The sequence below is a fragment of the Sitophilus oryzae genome, unplaced genomic scaffold, assembly GCF_002938485.1.
Source record: "Sitophilus oryzae breed Bouriz unplaced genomic scaffold, Soryzae_2.0 scaffold_811_pilon_pilon, whole genome shotgun sequence".
In the NCBI taxonomy this organism is placed as follows: domain Eukaryota; kingdom Metazoa; phylum Arthropoda; class Insecta; order Coleoptera; family Curculionidae; genus Sitophilus; species Sitophilus oryzae.
Window position 1 is genome coordinate 3898285 of NW_022147430.1, and position 26693 is coordinate 3924977.

A 26693-nucleotide genomic window follows, 5' to 3' on the forward strand; every position below is an offset into this window, starting at 1 on the left:
TGATCGAAAAAAAAACGGCGTCCAGTTGGCTGGGAAATGATAATCGATGATATTTCCCATATAAATTTACATATGAAATGACAGCAATCTTTATTTCATAGCCATTGCTGACGCCGTTTTTTTCGATCATACGGTACATCTCTTCTCCATGCTGTTTTTTAAGTTTTTTAAGTAACTCTCTAGCTAAACCTTGCTAAAACACCTGTATTGTGGTCCTTTGAATTCCAGTTAGTTCAACTTTGTTTAGACGAGATTTTTCCTTTATTTTTTATTTTTATTTTTAAGTTACATCACTTGGAGTTCTTAAAAATAAAAGTAATATGACAAAATTGTTTTTATTTCATTTTTTTTATTAAATAATTTGTACATATAATGTGTAAATATAACAATTATTATAGGTACTATTCATTTATTATTATTAAGACAAAAGTATAAGTGCATTTATCTATTTTATAAAATAAAAACTCACCAGATTGTTTATCTTTTAGATGGTTATTTGTTAGATAAAAGTTATTTATTTATAACTAAATAGACCGCGCCTTAGAGCAAAGTAATAACAGACGATCTAAAGTAAATATCTAATATAGTTTTGATTTCAGAACAGTTCTTGTATTTTTAATATTTTTTTAAGAAGAGTTGAAAAATATATATTTTTGATTTATTTTTTAATATCTCTGAAACTATCGATATTATATATGAAACTATCGATAGAATAGATTTACTCATATCTTAGGATTATGTAAAATAATCTGAAAGGAATCCAAAAATTCAATAATATACAGGGTGTTGCATTTAAAAAAAAATCATCCAGATCCACTCACACTTTTTTGAGCTACCCTATAGAAGTTAAAATACTTTCCGGACATACATCCTGGTACATACTTTAGGTCTGCACTTAAACAAAATTCTCAAGTTTTTTATTCTAGGAGCTACAGATGCCCGACGCACTATTGATGGATCCTTTATAAAAAATTAAATTTTAAATAAATTAGACTTGGAACTCCGCCATCATCCGCAATTAACAACGTACGTCACGCACGCATATAGCTTATTATAGAAAGGGAATAAAGAACCCAGATCCGTATTAAAATAATATAAGTTGATGATGGAGACCTTAAAACTAAACATGAGGTTTGGCCTCTAGCACTATCATTTACAGTAAAAAATGACATTTATTTCGAAGTACATATATTTGTTTATAAATTTCCTAACCAACAATAAATACTAAACAAGCAATTTTTTGAAGCAATTCATTCCATCAGTTTCCTGCCTAGGGTAGAAAACTCAAAGTCAAATTTTATAAATTTAGACGCTTTAAAGCTGAAACAATAAAATTGTTGAAAATTATCACCTTCACACACTGAATTGCATAAATATGTTAAAGTAGCTTTTTTACGATACATATTTACTCTATAATCATTGCAATTGTTACCAAAATGTCGTATTAGCGAGAAGCCATATTGAATGTACAGAATAAGCTTTTTTGCTGTCGCCATATTGTAAGGAAAGCAGAAAATAACATAATTAAAAAAATATGAAATTAGATGAAAATTGATCACTTTTTAAAACAAATGTTAAATTTCCATTATCGTAGTTAATATAAAATAAAGCGAGAGCGCATCAAAAAATTATCATGTACACAATTATATTCAATTATATTTCACAATAACACTTTCTTGGCATTAAAATTTTATATAACCGAAATTCGCCGAAAAAAATCACTTTCACGCCCTTCTCCGCAATTTCACGAGTAGTTTTGAGGCGTTTTTAAGAAATGAAAGTAGGTCAAGGCAAGATAAGCCAAGACAACCGGAGATAATCCGAGACGAGACAAAGCTAAACGAGGAAACATGACCTTGACCTGCTGCGGATTGTTTTCCGCATAGTGTAGGAGGCGTAATAAATTTATCTATTACTTAAACAAAATTGTCAATCGCTATTTTCTAATCAAACGCTACAGCGCAGCGCCGGCACTGCTTCGGACACTGCTCATCGGAATATGAGATCCAATTGGTCAAACTTTGACCGCCCGCACTCTTTGTCTCACCCATGTGAATACGATCCGTGCACTTGGGCCTCGCCGTGCACTTGGGGCTCGCAATTGAAATTATAAGCGTCGCCGTCAGGTTGAGACTTCTTATTTAATTCATTAGAAAAATGACGTGCAATATCTAAATACATAATACGTGCAATATTATATTAGATTTTATTTTTTAGCCGACCATACCAACGGGTATGGTAGGCTATTAAGATCGGCAAAAAAAAAAGTTTTTTTTAATTTCACTCAAAATGAGTTATTTGGGTCATAAATGACCTAAATACAAAATATTTTCATGGTGTCTGTCTGTCTATCCGTCTGTAACACGATAACTCAAAAACCGCCAAACCGATTTTAACCAAATTTGGTACAAAAATACTGTGTCACCCGAGAATCTGGCCATTAGTTTTTGGTGGGGGTGGGAGGTTAAGAGGGTATGGGAGGGGGTTAAGAATTTTAAAAATCGTAACTCCAAAATTACAGTAGCTAGCGAAACGCGGTTTTCAATTTAAGATTTAGGAACAATATTTGCAAAAAAATTTGTAATAACATCAAAATCAGTCAAAGTCGCAGTTTTTGAGATATTCCGTGTTTCCGTAGTCCGTTTTTGAGAAAATCCGTGTGGGGAACTCCAAACTCCCATCGGACGCGACCTCAGGTGGCGGATAATGGCCCATAACCGCGGACCAAAATTGGAAAAATTCCTTTACTTTGAAACTAAAAGAACTGCCTACCAACTTTTTATTAACATATTTTAGTATGGGGGTATAAGATCATTTAATTTGCAATCTTAGTTTGACGATATGATAGCACAAAAATAGTTTTTTTAAGCGCGGTTGCGTATATTTTTTTCTAAATTATTAACCTTGAAAGTACTGAATCACGTGCCGCCTCTGATAATAACAAGAAAAATTACACAGTTTTTTTAGACTTGCACCAAAATACGAGTACTCTTAAATAACTAACAAAAAAAATTGATACCGAAAATTTATTTAAAAGATGTATTATCATTTATTACGACGTGGATTTATGTAAAAATATCTAGGAATAGATTTATCTGAGAAATCTGGAAGCTTACAAAATTAGATCCATTATATTCGGCCCAAAAACAAGAACCTTAAATTAGCCGATAGCGGGTAGAGGAAAAGCCAAAAAGCGAAATATAATTATTTACTAGGTCTGTTAGGGCTAGATATTTCCTATTGTACGTATAGTATGAAGTAGAGGTCTATTTTACCTGTATTCTCCCGGGAGGGTTACCTAATCAATTTACTTTCAGGAAACAAATATATTCCGGCTTACCATATTAACAATTCGCCCTTATATAACATTTAATATGGCTATTTAGACCCTTAAATATGTCTTTTATACTGGATGATCGTCGTAACTCTTTACTCTTACTGTATGTTTGCTGTAACTGTAATCAAACCTTAATGGCATGCTAATATTTGAGAGGGCGATTCTTGGGCCTATTCTAAAAAAATCATATGAATATACGGGATGGTTCGAATTTTATTCGGGACACTTCGGCAGCATATTCTGCAGATAAAAATTAGTAAAAAAGTTCGTATCTCCTAAAAGCTTCGTTTCGGATATAAAGGGTGTAGAAGTTTCATTTTTATTTCGGTGAGGGGTATTTTTAATTTAGATTCCAAATATCTAGAGAACCATTACTCGTAGCGATTTTTACCAAAAGACCTTTTTTAAGTAAAAAACGTCGGAAATGTATATTTTTTACTCAGTAGTTTTTTATACAGGTACGAACGAAAAGTTATTAATCTTTAAACCAGTTAAACAAAAATATTTAAGTGGCGCCCTCTAGGTACAAGTAGAAGTAATATTGACATCAAAATCAAATTTCTCGTGTCAAAAAATTCCCGGATACCAATTTTCATCAAAATATCGATGCTAGTTCAAAAATTATTTGGAGAAAATCGAAATAAAAATGAAACTCCAATACCGTGTATCTCCGAAATTAAGCATTTTAGGACATACATTTATACGAACTTTTTTACTTATTTTTATCTGCAGAATATGCTGCCCAAGTTGCCCGAATCCGATTCGGACCACCTTGTATATCCTAAACATCTTAACTGATGAAGATTGTTGAGAAATGAATGAAGATTTTGAAAATTATGCTTATTTTAAGAGAAGTCAGTGGTGTACCATTTTTTTCTCCAGAAATATTTAATATAATACCCGTGTAGAGGCCAATGGTTGAAAAAAATAAAATTGTTTTTACATCAAAAAAGTAATTTTGAGTTCTTATAGGAGAGGTGTATCAAATTTTACATAGATATGTCTATAGTAACAATAGAGTTATTATGAAAAAATAGAATATCTTGTCATCCTCCATCCTATACTTTAAAAGATAAGATGTTTAGAACATATACATTTATATGAAGTATTTTTCTTAGAATAGATCCAAGGTAAAATATTATTTGCATAAAGAGTCTGTAGTAAAATAAAAATAAAATATAATACCCGAGATAATAACTTAAGAATTGCTATAGGCTTGGTGCATTCTCCGCCGGTGCTGCAACCATCGGAGAATATCGTAAACAATCGGTATATACAAATACACGGGTTTAAATAGCGAGTAGGTACACAAAGAAAACGTTATAGAGGGTGTTTCAAAAAACATGTGACATACACAATTACTGACACAATTTTGATATCAAAAGAAAAAAGTCATTGGCGCACGTTTTTTTTAACATTGAAAATGTTTCTGTTATCCTATATAAGGGAGCCCAAATCGAATTAAAATGCTACATTTGCCACACCATGACGTCATATATACAAGGGTATAGGAAATCTCGGCGCAGCGGCGGCAGTCGGCCAGCGCGCGCAAAAACCATTACATCGCTAATTGTTTATTGATATATAAATATGTAGCGCTTATAACTTTTACCCTTAAAATTTCATTTGAATCACTAAAAGTACTTGGAAGAAAATTAAATAGACGCCCCAATCCTTTTGATGGTTCGCCAAAGGCTCCGGAAAAAACGGAGACAACGCCGTCCGGCTGGGTATAGGCTCGGCTCGAAGCTCAGACCCCGTCCAAATATGACGAGTCAACCTCAAATCCGCTTGAGGTTGACTCGTCTCGGGTGTCTCTCGCACTCGTCTCGACATATTTATACGCAGTTTAAAAGTGTTAGAAAATATAATTTGTAAAAATTCTAAAAATAAATTAAAAATAAACTTGTATTATAATTTATTATTGAAGCTAATAAAACTTTTTAGATGAGTTCAACTACGGTAGCGAACATAGTTTTACGCGCCGGTTTTGCTAGTGGGGACATAACATGGGCTATTTCTCTTCTTTCTTTCTTTTTTTTGAAGGAAATTTTTTGAAGGTAGAATAATTATAAGAATTGATAAAAAAGAAGAAGATATTCATAAAAAAATTAAACAATGGTTGATTAAAAAAAAGTATACCATTAATTGCAAATTATATTTTATCCTCATAGTATATAAATGTCCATTTAATTTTTTATTATGTAATCGGCACTTTGTTTACTCACTTGTTACATCGAACTGCTTGAATCCATTTTTGCTTTTGATCAAATCGGTTTGAGAAGCTGTGAAGCTATAAAATGTTGATGCGGGAGAGTTGGATATTCGGGAGAGTTGAGTTATTGAATGTTATTGCATCCAACAACCACGTAATTACACCCTCCTTTACGCGTTAACATTTTTTCGACAATTTTATTAACATTCGAAATTGTCAGAACACAACGCGACGCCCAGTTCGAGTTCTTTTTCATTTAATTTTTACCACCCGAAACAGCGTTACATCACGCAAACATCGTACCTGAGTGTTTTATAGTTTCAATAATAATGCCACGATTTCAATGTTATTTTAGTGCGATCAACATGAACTGTAACCGGAACGGCGCCGGCGTAAAATACATAGCGAAAATTTCTAATTTCTGCCGTAAAGAGCGCTGCGGTCGGAATTTTTTGAAATCAACTTGCCAAAAAAACTAGATTCAGGTTCCTGTAAAAAAAATAATTTATAATTCCTTAAAACGTTGGAAACAAATTAACAAAATAAAACAACATAAAAATAAATAATTTAGCTTATTACATTTACATTTTGGTGCTTAGAGAAGAAAATTAAGGTTTAATGGCTACCAAACTTTTTTCTGACGAAGTAAAATACATTATAGGTTAAATTAGTGAATAGATAAAATTCTTTCGGTGCAGTTCTTAAAGACCTCACGGAAACTTTCGGGGTGAACAAAAAGAAACAACGCTAAATAATAAAATCCACAGGAAATTTGTTTAATAATTCAGAACCTAGCCGGGCATTCGACGAACTTTCTCGGCGTAGCATTAACCTTTCCAAAGTTCCGCCTAGTTTCATTTAATTTACTAGAGTAACGCTTAATTATCCAAAGGCTTTCGACAAAAATAAGGTCGATTTTGCCGAAATATTTACCTATTTCATCCAGATAATCCTCCGCATTAAAAAAAATAATCCGTATTTATGCAGAGTATTTTAACTTTGTTTTAGCATTTTAATAACAAACAGATATTCAAAACAGTGAAATTTGTATTAATATTACCATACTCTGTTGTACGACTCAGGGAAAATGTCGACAGACGATGAAAAAAAATGCAGATAGCGTCCATGCTAACCTATTTATTTCAATAAAAAAAGGTTCTAATATTTTTTAAGTTAACTATGGATGGGTTTATATAAAAATCCGCCATGCTACGTCTCTAGTTGTTTTTAACGAGTCATCATATTCCAATGATTAGAGTGACTGAACGATGAACGACGCAGGACGTTAGAGGAATTAGAGGTTACTGTTTGTGTCAAATTAGGTCAAATTATAGGAACTACTAGAAACAACTTATAGGAACATTTCTTTCCTTGTGGGAGGGGTGGTTAGGTTAGGTAAATTTAACTTTTCTAACATGTCTTGAAAACCGTTCTATAAAAAACGTAAATAACGTTCACCGGTCAACGTATACTCGAAACTGTATGGCCAAGAAAAGTTGTTTCCTACACACTTTTCTTCATTTGAAAACTTCATATTTACAATTTTTGTTTGTTTTAATTTACAAAGTTTGGATGTGACAATTTCACATTTCTGAAAGCAACGGCGATTGATCTTGTTTCCATGGCTAACTAAGTGAAATTAGTCAAGACAAAATAAGAACACCATCCCAACTAAGTGAAATTAGTCAAGAAAGATAAGAATTGGCTATAACTCAGTAATTTTGTGAAAAAAACGTATTATAGCTTATATCGCTGAAAGCTTAAAAAATGGCGCTTTTTATGAAGTCATGGCCAACTATGGTTTCCATTTAAAAAAGCAGATCTTTGTATCATATGTCAAAAATGACAGGCTTTAGAAAAAAATCGGAGAACACAAACTCTGAACTTTTATCTGAAAACTTTTTTGTCTAAAATAGATTATAATGGAATTAGGGACAATTTTTACAATAGCCGAAATTTGTTTTTTTTTCGAAATATCTAGTAAGCCATAAACTTTTTCAAAAATCTGAAAGGCGCATATTTATGACACCACAAAACTGCAATTCCTTCCTCATTTAACCGACTCTCTATCTCCAGTAGTTTCCGAGATACCCATAGAGAACATCGTAGAAAACTCACCCTATATATTTGCGATATTGTTTTTGCATTTTGGTTTGTGTTATTGCGTGTGTTTTGAGTTTCTGAAAGTTAAGTGATGGGAATATTAAAGAAAAGGTAAGTGTAGTCCTAGAGAGTTGTTTCCAATAACGTTTTTATACCATCTTATATGTGATACTAAAAACTGGAGTAGCCTGTAAAATAAAGACATTACGATATAGGTAAATAATAATAGCTTTTATTACGGTATTAGATAGATAAGGTCAAAAGATACTGGTTTAAAAGAAATAAGATTAAAGATAATTAACAACTTTTTAAGATATGAAATTCAGTAAGTTCGTGTAAATTAATGAAATTCTTATTAATAAAATATTTTATTTTAATTATGTTATGTTTTATTTATTCCTGGTTAATATGAGTAGAGGGAGATGGCCGATTTACCATCAGCCGCCCGGAGGAGGAGGAGGCGTTCGAAGCGTAAATCAGCTAAGAACATATAAAATAGGCTAATAAACAATAATAAATGGGTTTAAACAGGAAACAACCGCTTTAAAACAGAAATAAACGGGTTTGAACAACAAATGAACAGGTCTGTTGTTTTAAGCTAAAAACTGTTCAAAGCAGTTCCAAAGCGGTTGTTTTCTGTTTAAACCTGTTTATTCTTGTTTATTAGCTTATTTTACATGTTCTTAGCTGATTTTTACGCCGAACGCCTCCTCCTTCGGGCGGCTGATGGTGAATCGGCCCCCCCCCTCTACTAATATTAAATACTTTTTATTTGTAAATAAGTTACATTGATAAATATAATAATAATAATAATGTATATAATAATTTCAAGCAGTTTTCGATCAGTTATTCACTTTTCAGTTTGGTTTTCTAAACTCAAAAATTATTCTTTCAAACACTACATAAAATACCGAGGATATTTTGTTAATAACTTCCCCTCTCATTAAACGAATATAAATATAAACAACATACATATTAAACCCATGGGTTTTAAGTTCAACTTCAAATTGTTCTAGTTCTGCACACTGGAACAATTTTTATAAAAGAATTCTCTAACGTTAATAAAAAAGTTTTGAAAAAGTACTAAATTTCGGATAATTATATATACACTAGTTATTGATTTTTCGATGTTGCGCAGTAAATCCGGATAATTTTATATAATTTAATAGGTATTTGGTATATTGTAAAGTTTCCGACAAACATTAACCTTTGCGAAGTTTAGTGCAGCTTACTTAATGTACTAAAGTAAAGCAAAATTATTTATTAGGTCTTTACTGGAACAAAACGAATTCACGGCACGACGGAGCCCGTATAGTGCAATTTCTCTCGGGATATAATTTATTATTTTCTCCGGATTATAATTTATACCGGGTGGTGCATCGTCGTTGGCAACATAAGAAACCCCATGCAAATTTTAAACTGTCAAAATATTGTCTTCTTAACTAAACGTTCTCCAACCCAGTGTGAGTACATAATAATGTAAAACCTCTGACGAAGGGTAAGGGACTCAAAAAACTCACAATCTTTTAGGATGTTTATTTCAAAATTTAATTTGACTTAAAATTGGGACGACATGTTTCGGGATTCATTTAATGGTGATTCATTTTGGTGAGTCAGAAATTGTTGAATTTTGCATTGAATTGTTGAAATTTGCATGGGAAATAGCCCCATGCAAATTTTAAACTGTCGAAATATTGTCTTCTTTGTGATATTACAGCGAAGTCGTAAATAGGTTTTTTCAAGGTCTGCATGTGCTAAATACACATAACAAATTTTAACAATTTTGGACAATCCGATTTTAACCAAGTTAATTAATTGTAAATAATAATAAATAATATGGCTATTTTAATTTGCTTGCATGGAATTTTGAAGGTTTCGATGACGATGCATATAAAACCCCGTGTAAATGATCACTGTCGATAATAAAATAGATAATATAAAAAATATACTGGGTGGTTACAGTTATTCCGGAAACTTCGACAGCATATTCTGCATGTAAAAATAAATAAAAAAGTTCGTATAAACGTATGTCCTAAAATGTTTCGTTTTGGAGTTACAGGGTGTAGAAATTTCCTTTTATTTCGATGTTTTCGAAATATTTTTTGAACTAATGTCGATATTTGGATGAAAATTGGTATCTGCTTTTTTTAACATAAGAAATTTGATTTCGATATTAATATGACTCCTATTTATAGGGAGCGCCGTCTACATTTTTTACTGTTTTGAAAAGTAATAAATTTTCGTCCGTCCCTGTATTACACTACTGAATGAAAAAATATACATTTACGCTTTATTTTACGTAAAAAATGTCTACAAAATAAAACACTAAATAAACACAATACAACAAAACACTTTTACTTTTACACTGGACACGCGTTTAATTATCAGTAATCAAATCAGATCAAGTTTTAATCATCTGCTGTTGATGCTAACATGGTTAGCGAAACGCGCGTCCAGTGTAAAAGTAAAAGTGTTTTGGAGTATTGTGGTGATTTAGTGTTTTATTTTGCTGTTGTAACACCAAAGGTTCCAACACCCCACTGTAATAATAAAAAATGTCTGTTGGTAAAAATCGCTGCGACTAACAGTTCTCAAGATATTTGGAATGTAATTTAACAATACATGTCATTATTGACAAAAAATATGTTGGCTAGACTGTTGTTTGACTGAAATGATAAATTTGGCACGTTTTTATCTTTTTCAGCTAATCATGAATTTTCCTAGAAAAAAATACTACAAAATCTTTGGTACAAAAAAATACAAATTTATTATTTCAGTCGAGTAACTACCTATAGTCAAAATGTTTAATTTTTGTCATTGATGACATGTATTGATTTTTAAGAATCCAAATATTTCGGGAACGGTTGCTCGCAACGATGAGAGACCAATGCACAAATGTATATTTTTCAGTCAGTAGTTTTCAGTATTTTTCACTCAGGGACGGACGAAAAGTTATTACTGTTCAAAACAGTTAAAAGAAATGTAGTGGCGCCCCCTTCAAACAGGAGTCATATTGACATCGAAAGAGAATTTTTCATATTAAAAATACACCATATAGTAATTTTCATCTAAATACCGAATTTAATTCTGTAAAATCGCTTATCTCTAGGGCTTACTCAACCGGGTCTCACAATGCAAATTCACTTGAAATATCCATTTAGTTGGTCATTGGCAAGCAGACTCTCATTGTACATGAAAATAACAAAACAAACGTTTACTGATCTGGATAAAATTGACAGTTAAATCGTAAAACTCACCCGGGGGTACTCCGCCCCCTAGCCACTGATATTCTATTCAATATATCCCATTCCATATCTTCCATCTAATTCAAATATTATCCGGATCTATTGGTTAATCTTCAACAACTATCTGGTGTCACCTGAAAATAAGTATAGGGGCTTCTCCTGGACGCAAATCTGCCGCTAAACAGATTCGCATCCCTAATAGTCAAAAAGACTCGCATCCTTAATAGTCAAAAGCCTCGCATCCTTAATAGTCGTAAAGACTCGCATCCTTAATAGTCATAAAGACTCGCATCCTTAATAGTCAAAACGACTCGCAACTTTAGTAAAAAGAGTCGCATTCTTAATAGTCATAAAGACTCGCAACCTTAGTCAAAAGACTCGCAACCTCCAAATGTCAGCAAAACACAACACTACACTAGTTTACAGCCGGCCGGCCCGTCTACTACTGACCCGCCGGCAAGTCCGTCCTTATCCCGCCGGCCTGTCCTCTTATGGTGCGTCCAGACCTGCGCGCGAGACAAGAGCGAGACAAGAGCGAGGCAAGAGCAAGACGAGTGCGAGACGAGAGCCAGACAAGACATTTTCTATCCATTTTTTGACGCAAGCCTGCCGCGAGGCAAGCGAGTTGGACCATAGTGAAAGGTGACCGGTTTGTGTAAACATGTCCGATGAAAAACACCTCATAATACGCATAAGTAATAAATTATAACGCATAAGTAATAAATGTTTGTATCTTTAACATGATATTTGGTTTGTCGTGTTTCTTCCCCTTTTACCCTTCATTTGTTTCGAGACACGACGTCTTTTACAAAATTCGTTTTTTAGAACAAAATGTTAAATGTTATAGGAAAGGTTAAAAAGCACATTTGAAAATTACTGTAGAGTATACAGGGTACTTCAAAAAGTGTTACGGATATAGGTATGTTTGAATGGGAATACCCTATTTTTTATTTTATTATTAGATTCTACGTACAATTCGGTATTTTTTTTGCATATCACATTACCTATATATCTAAAATAATAGATTTTGTAATAATTCAATTTGTTTAAAGAAATGTTAGATTTCGGTACGGTAAAAAGTGTCAGTGATGCATAATTTGTAAATTCTATTAAAAAAATGATAAAACATACGGTGTTCCATTTAAAAATTTGAGATTATTTAATTTTAAATAGTCGAAATTGATAAATATATGTTGTACACACTGTAGCATGTAACTCAAATGTCTTTAACTATATCTTTTTCTTCGTCCCTATAAAACTATCCTAACAAATTTTAGAACTCCAATTTCAGAAACAATAGCATGACTGACAATTTTTTACGACACTGAAATCTAACATTTTTTAATCAAATTGAAATATTACAAAAAAGTATTAGTTTCAGTATACATAAAAAAAGTTACCAAATTTTACGCAGAATCTAAAATTAAAATAAAAAATAGGGTATTACATTTAAAAAACCATGTTATATGGGTAAATAGTGAATAAATAAAAGCATTAATATAACGAACTTATTTTCCAAGTTCACAATTCAGAAATTCAGAAATTATTAGAAAAAAATAGAAATAAAAATGAAACTTCTACACCCTGTATCTCCGGAATGAAGCATTTTAGTACATAATTTTACATGAACTTCTTTCTTATTTTTATGTGTAGAATATGCTGTATAACAAAATTTGATATAGAAATAACCATAAATAAGCATTGGTAAAAATCATGAATTCCTCAGTTTTTTGTAGTTATTCATTTAAGTCCTATATACAACTGTAATAAAACACTTCAGCAATTTTATTTATTTATAAATATTATATTATTTCCAATGTCTAAATAAGTAGTTAAATAATAAATTATGCGCTACCCTAACAAGAAGTTAGTTGTGTATCTTGCAGAGCCAAATACGCCATAAAGAGCGGAAACAAAACCTAGTAAATTGCCTTCTGGCAAAACGAAAATTGCCGTATAAATTAAGTCTACTTATTTGTAGACAAAATTTACATAACAAACCATTTAAAATTAACTTAGTGTTTGCACACGCAAAGCACAGTGCACGAGGCACCCGCTTTGAGGTAAAAACACGTTGGGGGAAACAAGTGTGTCTATGTATGTATGAACAGACAGGGTGAGTTTATACATTATGAGTTATATTCATATACCCTATGATAAAAAAACGGCATTCAGTAGGCTGGGATCGATGATATTTTCCATATAATTTTACATATAAAATGACAGCGATCTTCATTTCATAGCTATCGTTGACGCCGTTTTTTTTTCGACAATACGATACAGAGTGTAAATGAATATGTGCATAAAATTTCAGAAGATAATTGATTTTTTGATACAGATATACAGGGTGATTTACGGCGATGTTTATGTAGAGTCGAGGATAGGATTAAATTATTATTAGCGTCAGTGTTGTTGCTTCATTTGAAAATTAGTAGAATCTTTGTTATTTTAACAGTTTTGCCGTTATGGAATATAATTTTATGTCCTTTATTTTTTCTATGATATTATCCTCCGCCTACCTCTAATAATTTTCGAGATAAAAAATTTATAAAATTGGTAATTAATTGATAAAATTATGAATTCTTTAGTTTTTTTGTATTTATTAAGTGCGAATCATAATAATAAACATTGCAGTTACTTTTATTTACAGATTTTTCTGACTATATTATCTTAAAGTAAGAATAATTTAAGAAATCTATGGCCAAAAGGAAATATAAACAAGCAATTTTTACGATTATATATACAGTTTTAAAACAGTACAATTGCATACGTCATAATAACCCAGGAATTTCCTTGGTGGCGTTTCTCTTATTAAGCTGTTTAATCCTGAGGAGGTGAGAGCGATGAAAACAAGTTGACAATGTTGTGCTCCCGGCGGTTTTCTTAATGACAATTAGCAGACATCGTCTCGCTTCCGTTCTGCTTCGGGGAAATTTACCAAAGAAAGACATTTCGGGTCGAGGAAAGCTCAGTAATGCGGGGAAATAATGTCAAACAGATTGCCTCTGAGATATGTTTTAGTTTTTAATTGCTTTGATCAAAGAAATTACGTATGATGATGGTATGAAAACCTGTGAAAATGTTTATAAGGTGCGAATCATGATAATATACATTATTCAATTCAGATATTTGTATTTTCCGGACTCTTCTGACTATTTTCTTTTAAAGAAAGAATAATTCAATAAAACTGTATCCAAAAGGAAAACAAATTTCACGATTATAGATACAATTTTTAAACAGTACAATTGCATACGTTATAATAACCTAGGAATTTTGTTGGCGATGTTTTTCTTATTAAGCTGTTTAATTCTGAGGAGGTGAGAGCGGTGGAAACTTCTTGATAACGTTGTGCCCACGGCGGTTTTCTTAATGACAATTAGTAGACATCGTCTCCCTTCCATTCTGCCTCGGAGAAATTTACCGAGTAAAGACATTTTGGGTCGAGGAAGGCTCAGTAATGCGGGGAAATAATGTCAAGCAGATTCCCTCGAAGATATGTTTTAGTTTTTATTTGCTATGAACAAATAAATTACCTTTGATAGTAGTATGAAAACCTGTGAAAATGATTATAAAGTGCGAATCATAATAATATACGTTATGCAGTTCAGATATTTGAGTTTTCCGGACTTTTCTGACTATTTTCTTTTAAAGAAAGAATAATTCAATAAAACTGTATCCAAAAGGAGACACAAACAAACAAATTTCACGATTATAGGTACAATTTTCAAACAATACAATTGCATAGGTTACAATAACCCCGTGAATTTCCTTGTTGGTTTTTCTCTTATTAAGCTGTTTAATCCTGAGGAGGTGAAAGCGATGAAAACAACTTGACAATGTTTTGCTCCCGGCGGTTTTCTTAACGACAATTAGCAGACATCGTCTCGTTTCCGTTCTGCTTCGGGGAAATTTACCGAAGGAAGACATTTCGGGTTGAGGAAAGCTCAGTAATGCGATGAAATAATGTCAAGCGGATTGCCTCTGGGATATGTTTCGAATTTTATTCGCCTATGACGATGGTCTGGAATGGTATACCTGTTAAAATATTTATAAGGTGCGAATCATAATAATACATATTATGCATTTCAGATAGTTTTTCGAATTCTTCTGACTATCTTCTCGGCCTTTTTAAATGGTTTTGTGTAAAGTTTGTATAGTTATAATTACTAAATAAAAAACAAATTTCTTCCAGTATAAGTATATAATAAAATTATATAAGAATTTCTTGCCACATAACTGCTGATATAGAAATTTAATTCCACGCTGTGTTTGTCATAATGTGGATCAACCTGCTCTCACTACCGGTTTCGGACCCCTACTCAATTATCAGGTGAGCTTGGGCAGATACCACAAAATGACCGTTCGGGACTTAATATCTAACCGATACTTTCCGACAAGTCGGAATTAACTACTCTGCACTATAGTTGTCATTTTTTTGTAATTACTTACATTTGTTAAAATAACATTGAAGCTCTCTCTTAACTGTTTCATATTTGAAAGAAACATCAGAAAAGATTACGCGAATAGAGAGACACTATAATATTAAACCTGTTTTTAAGTACTCTAAGAAGCGTTATAACAAAAACAAGAGCGGAAACATGGAAAAGTGAATCTACTAGGAACTTGTTAGATAATTGCATTCTATAGGGGTAGACATTGATTTAGTATTGATACCGACAGAATTTTGATCTTCCATTATACATCTAACCCAATCGTTGTGTAAGTAAAAAAAAATAAAGACAATGATAGTTCGAAATTCTTTTGGTATCAATTTATGCTAATTCAAGTACTGACAATATGTTTTCCAAATTTGTACACGTACAGTGTGCGTAAAAGCAATTTTAAAGATAAACAATAAGTATCATATAATTAATTTAGAAATGCCCAAAAGAACAAAAATTAATCTCTATAGCAAGTGTATTAAGTGAATCGTCAATTAAAACTCTGCAATATAATAAAAATTAAATACAACCTGGTTTTCACACCACATTCGTCTCTTTGCTAATTATTAGCGCTCGTACGACTGCAAGACAGAGGATGACTGTAATTACGTCTTTGTTACGAGAACGGCCGTTAAATGATGCAAGCTGAGGTTCATGCGGTTGCCTAAGTTACCATCAGCCACCTCTCGCCTATGCAGATATGCAAAACAGTAGCGCTACATAATAAATTTTCTAATTATACGGCTGCAGTGTCATTTCGCCAGTATGCTTTCTTCGTTTAAATCGTTGGTTTTGATTAAATGACGTTCTTATGAGATTTACTTGGTTTAACAAGCATGTATTTTTATGAAGGACTAATTATATTAAATTATATCTAGAATGAATTTTCTGGTTCAACGAGTCAGTGAGATTTCGTCAGACGATATCCAACAAATGATAGGAAATACAATTTACCTGTGAATTAAAATATCACACACAACTACCACTGTAATATATCCTCTTTTGGACAGACTATATGCTTTTTTCGTACTGTTCTTCCATTGCGCATAAATAGCACTACAAACTAAACTTAAAAAAAATTATGCGCTCGCCAGAAAAGAAGAGACTTAAATTAAATATTCCTGTATGTTGTATCTCGATCATATAGTTAATATATTATCTAAGGTACATTTGATGTTATATACTGTTCCGTTTATTCTTTCAGTAGTTTCATGTCAGTACACTTCTTTTTATATAATCATTATAAAATGGTTTTGCTGATAATAGAGATATTACTTGATTTAACCCTCGTTCTGTTTGTGAAGATGCTGAAACCACGCCAATAACGTCGCTAAATTTTGGAAAAGGTTATATTAATAAAAAGGTTATACAATATTTTCAGCATTACAGTGTTGTCGCATCATTTGAAAAGTGGTAGCATCTTTTTTATTTTAAATAGAACACCCAGTATATTATTACATATTTGGTAATTAATTTCATCTAATAATTTTTCTATTATACTAACCTATACCAACTCTAATAGTTTTTGAGAATTTGAGATAAAAAAATAAAACATGTTTAAAATTGACAAAAACATAATCGTGAATAAGCATTGGTAAAATCATGAATTAAACATTTTTAAAGTTGACATTTCGGTTATAAGTTAGCAAAAGTCAATATATTCGATCTCTCTAAATAAACCGATTGGATATTACACAAGGAGAGCAAAAATATGATTTATTTCCATTTGTTATAAAATTTCTCAAATCTTTGTTATTTTAAATTCAATCCTACGTATATTATTTAAAAAATCAAAAGACTAATATTATTGCTTTTCAACCATATATCATGTTCCTATACCTAAACCTTCCGGTTTATGAAGTAGAGCTATAGTTTCATTTCAAGAATTTCGTTACCATGACAATTTTAAAAATTTAGCACGTAAACTCTAATTGATTAAATTTGTCATGGTAACGATTTTCTTTAACGAAACAATTATAATAGAATTATTTATTATCTTTTATATGGCTTTACTGGAGAAACCAGAAGGTTTAAGTATAGGAACTTGACATATCGTTGAAAAGCAATTTTATTTGTATTTAGATTTTTTTAAATAATATGCATAGGCTTGAATTTAAAATAACAATGATTTGGTCGTGAATCACCCCACTAGTCTATCTTCTATATGTATATGTTAATGCTACTGCCTATCTCTTCTATGTCTTATAGATACTCCCATAGTGTGGTAAACATAAAAAAAATATATTTTTATTATATTTTAAAATGGATAGAACTAAATGTTAACTGATTTTATATATCCATTTAAATAACCATTTTACGTCATGTTTATTTATATTTTTGGAACATATGTGATCCACCGTTATAAATAAGGTTTATTTTGAAATCGATATAACTCAATACTGATTTATATATCCATTTAAATAGTAATTTTAGAAAATGTTTGTTCATAACTCCAGAACCTATGATTTAGCTTTATTTATTTACGAACTCATACATGAGTATGAGTTCGTAAAGAACGTGTAATGAACGTATGAGTTCGTGAAGAGTTTGCTATTATGAAATAGCAAAATACTTATTTTTCTCACTATAGGTATCTCGTTTCAGAAACACTAAAATGCAGTATGAAGTCTAAATTTTAAACTTTTTTTTCAGGATAACAAATCAACAAACGCTTTGGATGATGAGAACGATGAAACTGCAGAGGCAGATTTTCTAGAAAATGGCAGGGACGGACTAACTGGTACTCCAGATTCGGCAAATTCTCGCAACGACAAAGAACTAGAAGATATAATGGAAGTTGAACATCAGGTACGAACTAGTAAAATCACAGTCAAAAACAAATAAAATCTGTCTAACTGTTTGTCCAACTTGAGAATACATAACAGTGACAGATTTGTTATTTTAATTTACAATTAAGGCTGTATTCCGTTTTTACCTTGGTTAATGTTTTTGTTTCCGTTTCTATGATTTGCCTCAAATTATTATTATTTCGGAACAAAGATCCTAAAAGATATTTATGTCACCAAGTTAACCAGCATAAATGACTGTTTTGTCTGTTTCGTCTATCAATTACATTTCATTCAATCTTTTTTTTAAGTAAAGCTTTCAGTTAACGTATCGTTTTTGCTGCCAGGGCTAATCTTAACGGGGCCTACTTTGTTTACGCGGAATTTGAACCGCGGCCCGCGGCCATATCATGGTCAATGGCCTACCGACTTGGCAAGTGTCTAAATCGACTCTTACTCACGAGATATCCGGCCTCGAACCGGCGTGAATGAGCAATGTGTGTCAATAGATTTTACATTTTTGCCTTTTTTCGACAACAGCACGATACAGAGTTTCGAACCGGTCACCCGTCCATCCACTAGCATCGCCTTACGTCGCTTAAATCTTTTTTTAGTTACATAAATAAACTTGAGCTGTCTGGAGAGATAAATAGCTCATTTACGTTATAGGTATAAGTATTTTTCAACATTAAATTTCATTGAAAAGATAAATCCAACTTGAAATAAAAGTTCTATAATAAGAATATTGAAATTTAATTATTATTTGTCATTTTTGTTATTATTTCAAACTGTTTTTTGTTAGCCGTATTTTATCTATATTTTTGGGATTGAAAGTAATGAGAAAGCAAATGATCTACCTAGAAAAGGAGCGAACACTCCACTAATTGAACCAAAACCGGTCTGCTTTCCAAGTGGAAATCAACAAAACGGAACTCAAGAACTTGGAAGACTCCATCCGTAACCTGGAATGGGAATCCTGCAACCGTCTTCAAGACACTCGAGGAAATTTCTCAGAACTGACGACCGAGAAAAATCGAAGATTTTTCTTGATTTAAGTAAGAAGAATCTTCGGCTGGTCACGTGGTTTTTAAAAGGACACTGTCTCCGCTATGAACACCTCAGTAGATTGAAGCTAAGAAAAAACAGCGAATGCGGATTCTGTGGAGAAAATGGGGAAATACTCGGAAACACTCCGTGCGCCGAGACGATGTGCCATAAACTTTGGCACGACTGATATGGGAGATGGAGAACTACCCTCTATAAAATTGTCTCAGTCTCACTTGTTTTTTGGTAAAGCCTGTATATTTGGTAAAAACTGTATAGGTGCAGTAGTTATAACTTGGCTATAACTCAAGAAAGGGGATACATATATCTGTAAGATTGCAGTGATTAACCCCCACCCCACTCATTCTACATGCTACCGATATTTTTTAAGAAGTGGCTATTACCGTAGATAATCAACCTGGTTATTCAACAGAATACAGCTTAAATTGCACAATTTTTTTTCTGGTTAACTTTTAAAGTTTTAATTGTTAAAAAAAATGTGTAGAAGAGAATATCAAAAAATAGTACACAGAATTAAATATTGAATAGAATATTGTTTATTTTCTAGGCCGCTGCAGCTAAAACTATAATGCACGCCCTCAGCATTGTCAGCACCCCCGCATCCCAGCCCGGTTCTTCACCGCCGCCACTGGCCGCAGTGGCGCCACACACGGAAAACGGCGACTCTTGGAAACCACAAACCAGCCTTAGTCCGAAAATACAACGGGAGACGTATTAAATTTATTGAATTAGTAAGCTTTTTTGATTTCTATTTACGTCATTGAATTTTTCTGGCTAGTGTATTAGTAAAATAGATATTTTAATTTAATTATTTAAAGGTGTGTATTTATTTCTTACATTATATATAAAAAGTATAATAGAAACATCAAAATTCAGTGCCAAATAAAAGAATAATATAATTATTAGTAAAAACTACATTTTTTACGTTTGAGACAATATGGCATATGGTACTAAAATATTTATATAAATATAATGATACAATGAATGAAGTGAATATACACCTTAGTTAAGCAACAGGATGTCTGGAATTGTGTACACCAAATTATATATGAACATATATACAAAATATATCATATAACACGAGAATATGATCTGTAGTACTTGATTATCATAAAACTTAGTTAAAAGGCTAGATCAAAACTAGTTTATCTATTATTTTCTAACATTTTTTTTAAGAATTTAGCTGTAAGTATTCCTGAAAGATTATGTTATTTAGTATTTGCAATATTTTGTTGTAAATTCTGAATTAGATACATTTTGCGGCCCCATATTAGGTGCCAAATGGATAGCCAGAAGAACTACTGTTGAAGTTTATCGATATAGAATTTGGAAGAAAGGCAAAATATAACGGAATTATTATAACATATGCGACCTATGTTGCTATAACAGGGTTTTGTTTGTACATTACCCGATTTTTGTATGTTTTACTGGTTTCTCTTTTATGAGTAGGTACAAAGACACGGTTTTAACATTACTATGCTACTTTCTTATGAAACTAAAACTGCTGCATACCAGTGGCGGCTCGTCAGGGTAGGCAAGATAGGCGGCACCTACCCTACAGTTTTGTCAGAATTTAAGCGGTTTACATTATTTACTATTAATATTGCCAGTACACAAAAATACTGTTAATACACGGTAGGGTGTTGTAATAATCAATATTAACTTAATATTTGTGGTCTTCTATATTAAAATAATCACGACTACCGTTGGCGTACCAAAACAAAATAATTTTGACCGTATGCATATTGCACACGCCCTTGTTCGACGATTTCTCTATATCGCCTGTTACCCGAGTCGATGCACGACGTACGGCAGTCTTCTGTATGTTTCTGTCCCTGTCTAGCTCATCGAGCGGTAACAACGCGACGTAAGTCTGAGTTGTATCGTATTAAGGCGGAGCTTAGGCGAAATCTCCAGTCGCCTTTGCACTTTGCATAAAGTCGCGGGAGCTCGGTAGGCTTAGAAGTTAAAAGGATATTTCGTCCCGATATTTTATGTGATTCATTATACGTAGTATTTAAAACTTTTATATGGAGATTCAAAAAACATTTACAGCAGATTAGAAACATTTTTTGGGCTTGTTCAAGACTATTCAAAATGATATAACCGGTTGTATTTCAGAACACGCCACAGAACTAATAGAATCCGAAATAAAAAGCGCGTTGTGTTATTCCGTCCAAGCAGACCAATCAGACCATACAGAAAAGTCTCAGCGTGCTACTTCAATTCGATATGTTAATAAAATGGGGGAAGTCAAAAAACTTCTTTGCGAATTTTATTTTATTTTATGAAATATTAAATAACATTGTTATACATTTAGAAATAAAGTTTGCATATATGTCTCAATTATTTCTATTTATCTATTGCTAATTCACAGAAATTTAAAGAATCCTATAAAAAATTTCCAAAGCATTTAATATCTGATTTAACAAACTTTTACCACAATGTTTTTGACCAACATATATTAATGAATAAATACAGGTATTAATAATAGATATGATAATTTTCGATTATAAAATAATTTAAGGAGAATGATCCTGGAAATACATTTTCAGAGAATTGAAAATGGTTTGTTTTGATTGTTACTACACCATTTACAAGTACTTGATTTGAGAGACATTTTTCATGTTTGAAATGCATTAAAATTTACAGTAGAAATTCCATGAAAAATAAACGTTTATCGTTTATAGTATGACTTGCCTTACTTTCATTCTAAATAGATATTTTCACTGCCCTTCACAACAAACTAATGATTCTGATATAATAATAAATAACTTTTCTTTATTAAGAGATCCACTCATCAATTTAATATAGAAAACATAATCATTCTTTCCTTTTTTTATTAGTCTCCAAATATATATGTATATGAATAAGAGAATCTGTTTTTCTTTGTAAATTTATTGTCTATATACTTACGAATTTTTAAGTTTGCGTAAATAAATAAAATAAAATAAAATCCTATGATGTACTCCATGATACTATTATCTATCTTATTTATCGAAGTACTTAAAAATGAGCATCTGAGGAGATCAAAAAACTTATATTTGTACATTATGTCAATCATTATGTCAATCATTATGTCATTACGCTGAATGCTGCTAGTTTTGCTTTAGTTTTGTCCTACATATTCTTAAGCTATGTTTTTAACCCAGAGATAACATATATTTATGAACTGGGTTACGGTATTATGTAAATTTAGGGGGGGGGGCAAATAGATGCAACTAAAAACTTGTCGCCTACCCAGTCCCACGCGTCACGAGCAGCCACTGCTGTCGAAAGCCCAGTTCCTGTCTGTGCATTGATTTGTCGATATTCTGACGTTTGTCGTGGCACTCGCATATCTTACAAACATATAAGACATATGGCATCTCATGTCTTGCGTCATATATATGTCTTATATGTTTGCGGGGTATCGATGATCGATTCTCACTTAGTGTCTCTAGAAGCTTCCACTAGTCTACCGAATCTCAGGCCGTGTCAAAATCCACGAAGACAAGCATTAGGTGTCTATTATGCATTTCTTGATAAGAACCTCTGTCAGAAGATGGTGATTTGTTCCGTAACCTTATCGGAAACAAAAAAATAAAATAAAAAAATATATTCAGGGTGTCACATTTCAAAAAAATTGAGTAATATTCAAAAATAATCCAATTGAAAACTAGTAACGCCACTGATTTCTACATAAAATACTCTACAGGACTCAGTTTTTATTTTTTTATTAGTTATAAGATAGCTATGATACGAAGGGATTCGAGAAGTGCAACTTTATCAAATTTGCCTGTTGTTTCAGAAACCAAGTGGACTAGGACAAATCTGTGTGTATCATCTTTAGTTTCATAAAAGAAAGTAGCCAATGATGTAAAAACCGAATCTTTGTATCTCTACTCATAAGCGGGAAACCCGCTTATGAGAAAAAATGTTTACTTATTCAATTTTTTTTAATGATAGCTAGAAAAACAGAATTATATAATTATTCAATTTATTATCAATCAAAGATTAGGTGAAAGCAATTCTACACATCCTCTACATATAACAATGTATGTTTTAAAACTTTTCTAAATTATTTAAAATAGGAAATAAAAAAATTAAATGCTTGTAAAAATAAACATAAATGGTATTTTAATAAGAAGAGATGGGTAAATGTAAAATTACTAATTATTGTAAATTTATAAAAAACATTATTTTTTCAGTAATTTTTTTTCATATATTATATTAATCATATTTACTTATTGAATCTTTGTTGAATAAAAAAATTGTTAAGCAATTTTTTTACTGATCTGTTTTAAATTATATGTCGGGTGTTTTTCAAAATGGCTGACTCCTATAACTTTCTATATTATTCCACATAAAAAAACGAGATTTGATACAATAGTATATGATATAAATGAGGATTGATTGGACGTATTCAATTACCTTCGTTCGCTTAAAAATTAATTTTTTCGTAAAAGATGCTTTTTCTAAATATGCTAATGACCCACCATCGTTAAACTTGAAAAAAATGAGTTATGATTAAAAATACGATTTGGAAATCTTTTAACCAGCTAGAAAAAGATACCGGTGAATCAGGAAATCACCAAGACTAATTATTGAATACATCAACCAATCCCGATTTATACAAGGTGATTCCTGTAAGTCGGTCATGCTTTCGGGGAATGATAGATGACGAAAAATTAAAGATAGTCTTTAATAGTTTTTTAACAGTTGAAGGTATCGTTATAAAATTTTATTATAGAAGTCTACCTAACACAGACACTTTAAATTATGTAAAAAGAAGAGGTTTTTCTTTCAACCAGTGGCGTAGATGTGATACGCATCGGATATTTTTTTCAAATAAAATAGTACGCCTCTGATAAAAAATAAAATTTTTAGAGTTTTTTTTATTTACTCGGTTTATTTCCAAGAAAAAAATTCTCCTTTAACTTTCTCCTATCTAACACCATTTTGCCACAATTTAATTTTTTTTTAATGAGAATCTTAAATACAGCCAATTATTATAACTAGAGGGCAGAAATACATGTTCATACAGAGAGTTACACAGCTTGGGTAACTTTAATACTTTTTACTATCTATTAGCTCTTTAAATACATTTTTAAAAAATTATAAATTTAAACTCGAAATTTTTTTAATTGTTTAATTAAATTCTTAGTTTTAAGGTAGTTATAATAATTCGGATATGTAATGTTCTTATTAAAAAAATTATTTATTTTTAAACTGTGACAAAATGGTGTTTCTTTTCGGAAATAAACCGGGTAAATAAAAAAACTCCCAAATTTTTATTTTTATCAGTGGCGTAATATTCTTTTTTTTAAATTACCTGATGCTTATCACATCTACGCCACTGGTTGAAACTAAAACCTCTTGTTTTTACATTTGAAGTGTCTCTTTTAGGTAGACTCCTATAATAAAATTTTATAACGATACCTTCAACTGTTAAAAAACTATTAAAGAATATCTTTAATTTTTCTAAAACTTTAACACCCTGTATCTAGCGTAAGAGGCATTTCCGACCCATAGTGTGCTATATCAAAATTAATATTTTGACGTCCCCCATCATTCCCCGAAAGCATGACCTACTTACAGGAATCACCCTGTATATCATATACTAACATACTAAGTTTCTTTATTTAATCCGAAAAAAAAAACAGATTATAGAAGTAAGTCACTTTTGAGAAAAACCTGGTATTATAAAAGTACCCATCTAAAGTATTTTTAAATATTTTAAAAATATTAGTTTTGTAAAAATAAATATACGTTTACTTTTTTATAAAAAAAAAGTTTTTATAAATTTTAAATGTTAAAAGGTTCCTTTTTACCAAACTGTGTTTATAAATGTTTGCAACAAAATTCTATAACTAGATTAATATTTAATATCGTATTCTAGACCAAAGCGTATGCATATCCGATATTAAAACATTTCCAGGATGAATTTTATATTAATTAAAGTTATAAATTTAAAACAAGATAAAATTTGAAGCGCCTACTACACCAAATATATATGTACATTTATACAAACCTACAACAAAATTTATATCGGAAAATTGTTTAATAGATGAACCAATTTTGTTTGTGTTGTTGATTTTTTTCTGTATTTCGTTGCTAGTTATTAAATAAAGTAAAGCCTAATATTATAGTATTATAAGATAAGAAAAAAGAAATATACCGTTTTGTTTCTTACTTAAAAAAATAATATTACTTAATTAGTTTTAGAAAATATACAGTTTGGATAGAAATACTTTAAAAATTATTATTATTAAAAATGCAATCAAACTATTAAGTTTCTTTTTGTTAATATTCACAGTATTAACTACAATGACCTAAATAATGGTTTAAATTAAGGAACCTATCTACAGAATGCCTTAGTTAAATAAAATCCATTTTAAGTATCTTATTTGAGATTTTTTATTTTACTACAAATCTATTGGGCAAAATAATACGGCATATTACCTATAACTACATCTTTAGTGTAAAATTTATATTGGAATACAGTATACCAATAAAAATAAAGAAAAACGATTAGTAAATATCAACCAGAAACCTAATATACAGGGTGGTCCGATCTGTATTCCGGAAACTTCGGCAGCATATTTTGCAGATAAAAATAAGTAAAAAAGTTCGTATAAATGTATGTCTTAAAATGTATTGTTTCGGAGATAGAGCGTGTAGAAGTTTCATTTTTATTTCGACTTTTTCCAAATACTTTCTGAAGTAACGTCAATATTTGGATGAAAATTAGTTTACGGGAGGTTTTTGATACGAGAAATTTGATTTTGATATCAATATGAGTCCAACTTATAGAGGGCGCCACCTACATATTTTTAACTGATTTGAAAAGTAATAACTTTTCGTCCTTACCTGTATAAAACTACAGAGTAAAAATATAGACATTTACGACATTTTTTACGTAAAGGTAAAAATCGCTACGAGTAATGGTTCTCGAGATATGTGGAATCCTTGTTGAATCGGATTTATCAAACCTGTCATTATTGACATAAATTAAACACGTTGACTAAATAGTTATTAGACTGGAATTATAAATTTGAAATGTTTTTGTGCCACATGTTCAACAGAAACTGTTTTATTAACATTTTTTCGAAGAAAAATTTATATTTAATTTAAAATAAAATAAAGAGTTCCTAAATTTATCATTTCAGTCTACTCAATATGTTTATTTTTTGTCAATAATGCTATGTATTGATTATTTCAATTCCAAATATCTGGGGAACGGTAGCTCGTAGCGATTTTTATCAAGAGATATTTTGTACGCAAAAAATCATGGAAATGCATATTTTTTCACACAGAAAAATTGATTGCAATATAAATAAATTAGCTCCTTTACATATACTCCGATCCGGTAAAATAGTCACGGACCGGCAAATACAATAGAATTAAGTGCAACTGTCGGAACGGTTGCAAAGCTGGCGCCGACTCCGGCACCGATTTTGCCGGTGTGTGTGCAAGCGCTCTTAAACTGCGTTACAGCTCTTGCACACACACCGGCAA

General features: G+C 31.4%; 1 protein-coding gene across 1 annotated transcript in view; it reads left to right on the top strand.

The window, feature by feature from the left end:
* The window catches only part of LOC115889159 (heterogeneous nuclear ribonucleoprotein C-like 1), an 827286-nt gene extending 807032 nt beyond the window's left edge, over positions 1 to 20254 (top strand). Inside the window, exons 11-12 of the mRNA XM_030909100.1 lie at positions 17995 to 18150; positions 19741 to 20254. Coding sequence (XP_030764960.1) covers positions 17995 to 18150; positions 19741 to 19911 — 327 coding nt within the window. The 3' untranslated portion in view covers positions 19912 to 20254. The remainder of the gene's footprint in view (positions 1 to 17994; positions 18151 to 19740) is intronic.
* The last annotated feature ends 6439 nt before the right edge of the window (positions 20255 to 26693 follow it).